We start from the raw sequence: 3,939 nt of genomic DNA on the forward strand, positions 1-3,939 counted from the left end.
TAGTCAAAAAGGCGAAGGCGGCCAAGAAGCCGGTAAAAGGCCAGGCGAAGACCAAATCGGCGAAACCCAAGAAGGCAGTGACCAAAAAGTGAATTATAAAGCGCACATTGTAAAGACCTGAACCCAACGGCTCTTCTCAGAGCCACCTACATCTCTCAGGAAAGAGCTGATCCAGACTCAAGCGATCCCTGTCCCAAGACAAGCTCAGTGCCAGTGGGGACTCGTTTAAATTACCGGGGGTTCCTTGTAACTCGCTGACATTCGCTGCACCCCCCACCCTTCCCCCCGGTATCCAGTATATGGAATACAACTAAATGGTATGTCCCGGCTAAACCTCACTCGGACTGGGCATACGTTTGGCTTCAAGCTGAGTTCAAAGCCGTTTCCTTGTCAGTGAGACAATAACACTGACAAAATCCCCGCCTCAGAGCCCATGCATCAACTCAGTAATATTGCCAAATCATCCGTGTTAAAAGCTGCTGAACGCAGTGGGGTGGGCGATATCGGCAGAGGGAACGGGCACCGAGGATGAACCGGAAGGAGACAAATTAATTTGACAGCGGTAATATCACTGACTGACTTTTACCACGGAATGCCTGTCTGAAAGTTTGGCCGGAGCGCTAAATTTCGGTTCGTTTGTGGGCAAACCGTTTGAAAAATGTTTTCAGGAATCTGGGGCGTGGAGCTGGAATATGAGAGGAAGCTGTCTGTCTATAAACTGCGTATAAAAAGAGACAGCACCAGTTGGATTATCACTGAGCAGCGACTCGAGTGAAACAGCATCATGTCTGGTCGAGGGAAAGGAGGCAAAGGATTAGGCAAAGGCGGAGCAAAGCGGCACCGCAAAGTGCTTCGCGATAACATCCAGGGCATCACCAAGCCAGCTATCCGCCGCCTGGCTCGGCGTGGTGGGGTCAAGCGGATCTCGGGTTTGATCTACGAGGAGACCCGCGGGGTGCTGAAGGTTTTCCTGGAGAATGTGATCAGGGACGCGGTCACCTACACCGAGCACGCCAAGCGCAAGACGGTCACTGCCATGGATGTGGTGTACGCTCTGAAACGACAGGGCCGCACTCTCTACGGTTCGGCGGCTAATTAACTACCCCCTTTATTCCAACACAAAACAAAGGCTCTTTTAAGACCACCCACAACCTCACAGAAAGAGCAGAGACTAGGGAATTAGAGTAGATGCAGATAGAAATGTGTTTTATTAAACTAGTTATTCCACCACTGAACATAACAGATTTTAGCTTGATCACCGCGGTCATTAGAATGCAAAGCCGACAGTAAAAGATAAACAAGACAAGGCGATGTCAGTTTCCCTTTTACCGATATACCTCATGATTAATGCAGCAACAGGAGGGTCGACTCCAAACCGTTCCCTGGGTAACAGTCGCTTATTTCCAGGCACGAGCAGAGCTGAATTCCGTCTGCACCGGGATCCGGTCTGTAAATCCGCGCCGCATATTCAGTCATGATTTAAGCGAGAAGTTAATGTGGATTTGATATTAAGTTGACAGAAACTGAATTCAAGTTGAAATTCAACCCACAACCAATGATATTGCAGTCCGTGCTCTCTGGTTGGCCGAGCTTCCCCCACCCCACCCGGCCGGCCCCCCTCAGACCTTCTGAAACAGCCGCCTGGTGCTGACAAACCTGCAGCCACTCGCAGGGATGGGACACCGTGAGTGACATCTCTGCTCCATCCATTCAGAAGCTGTGGGCCGGCCCTTCACCAACGCTTTAAAAGCGGGTCCCAGAGCCGGCTCCGTCATTCAGTCCCTGTATTTCACACTGTGCTCCCACTGTTGAAGGAGAATGGCCCGGACCAAGCAGACAGCGCGAAAATCGACCGGAGGGAAAGCTCCTCGCAAACAGCTGGCGACCAAAGCGGCGCGGAAGAGCGCTCCAGCCACGGGCGGAGTGAAGAAGCCTCATCGCTACAGGCCCGGCACCGTGGCTCTGAGGGAGATCCGGCGCTACCAGAAATCCACCGAGTTGCTCATCCGCAAACTGCCCTTCCAGCGCCTGGTGCGGGAGATCGCTCAGGACTTCAAGACAGACCTGCGCTTCCAGAGCTCGGCCGTCATGGCCCTGCAGGAGGCCAGCGAGGCTTACCTGGTGGGGCTCTTTGAGGACACCAACCTGTGCGCAATCCACGCCAAACGAGTCACCATCATGCCCAAAGACATCCAGCTGGCCCGCCGCATCCGCGGGGAGCGCGCCTAAACTCCACCTCTCCACCAACAACAAACGGCTCTTTTAAGAGCCACTAATCCGGCAGAAGAAAGAGCTGTGGCTTTCTAATGTCCTTTTACATCAATGTTCTCTTCTTTCTGCGGGCTTTTATCTGAATTGATGCCGCAGAGACTGCTGCTGAGTGGAGTCTGACTTCAGTCATTCAAGTGTAACTGGTTTCGATGTAAATGCCAACACGGCTCATAATGGTGTGTACACGACCAGCCCCTGTTCGCTCTGCGCCCCCTTTTCTCACGCGCTCCGGGTTCAAGGACAACAAACGCCTTTATTACGCACTTTCCACGCGCGCCCCTCAGTCGCTGATCAGTCCTTCCACAGACACTGAGTTACACCATCTCCATAATGATCGGCGGGCGGCGCGACTCACCTGTTGCAGCGACCCCTACTGTCTTATGTCTTTATTTGTTTTGTTTGTCTAGTTAAATGTAGTTGTTCGTGTTTTTAATAGTGTTTTTAACTGTGTATATGCGGGGGGGGGGGGACTTAAAAAAAATCTCTTCCCTGCACGGGAGACCCGACCTTTTCCCTGTCAGGTCTCCGTTGTAGTTGGGGCCTAGCAGCGTGGAGCGGCCTCCAGCCGGAACGACCCGGGGGCTCCAGTCACGGAGCCTGCGGAGCAGCGGACTTACCAGACTTACTGGCCGGCCTCGGTGCTTGGGGAGCGGTGGTGACTCGCTGCTGCGGCCCGACTCTGGATCTCGGAGGCTCCAGCAATGCAGCTTCTGTGGACTGTCGGGATATCGGGAGCTCGCGGGTCCGGGTGGAGACCGCTTTCCGGAGCTCCCATAACGCAACTTCTCCAGCCCGTGTCGCGGGGTTGGAACGACCCGGAGCGGGGCCGTACATCGTCCGGCGCGGCTTGATGGCCGCGGGATATTCCAGCGCCCGCCGGGGGCTCCAACTTTGTGACATTTAGACCGGGAGCGCGGCCGTACATAGCCCGGCACGACCTAAAATGGCCGTGGGACTTATCATCGCCCGCCTGGGGCTTCGACATCGATGGAAAAATGGAGAACAGGGGAGAGAAAAGACTTTGCCTTCCATCACAGTGAGGAGGAGGTTCACTGTGATGGATGTTTCTGTAAATTGAATTGTGTGTATGTCTGTAGGAAATTGTCTTTGTTTGTATGGCTGTGGAAACGGACTTTCGTTTGAGCCTCACTGAGGTTCAAATGACATGTAATAAATATTCGGCCTGGCGATTCCCCGCTGACCAGTGATCCCCGTACACTAACACAAGCCTACACTCACTACGGACAATTTACACATTTTACGGAGTTAATGTAGGATGGCACAACATATGCTGGTTTACACCGAAGATAGACACAAAATGATGGAGTAACTCAACGGGACAGGCAGCATCTCTGGATCGAAGAAACGGGTGACGTTTCAGGTGGAGACATTTCTTCAGCCAGTATCATGTTCTCTCCCAACGGGTTTAATGGGGCCCGAGTGGGGGAACTGGGGAATTTCAGAAAGGCCGACAGTTCCAGACTATCAATCCGCAGAGAGTTAACATTTAATCTACAGCAAACTATGTTACAACTCCAAGTACTCAATACTCTGACTGATGAAGGCCAAAGTGCCAAAAGCCTTTTTGACCACCTTATCTACCTGCAACTCGACCTTCAAGGAACCATGCACTTGTACTCCGAGATCCCTCTGGTCTACAACACTACC

General features: G+C 52.7%; 1 protein-coding gene across 1 annotated transcript; it reads left to right on the forward strand.

Annotated features, from left to right (window-relative positions):
• The first annotated feature begins 1,625 nt into the window (after positions 1-1,625).
• On the forward strand, positions 1,626-2,281 carry LOC116968521 (histone H3). Its single transcript, XM_033015288.1, has one exon. It carries the CDS (start codon positions 1,819-1,821, stop codon positions 2,227-2,229), a length of 411 nt encoding a protein of 136 aa, XP_032871179.1. The 5' UTR covers positions 1,626-1,818; the 3' UTR covers positions 2,230-2,281.
• The last annotated feature ends 1,658 nt before the right edge of the window (positions 2,282-3,939 follow it).

This window comes from Amblyraja radiata, chromosome 45 (assembly GCF_010909765.2).
Source record: "Amblyraja radiata isolate CabotCenter1 chromosome 45, sAmbRad1.1.pri, whole genome shotgun sequence".
NCBI classification, from domain to species: domain Eukaryota; kingdom Metazoa; phylum Chordata; class Chondrichthyes; order Rajiformes; family Rajidae; genus Amblyraja; species Amblyraja radiata.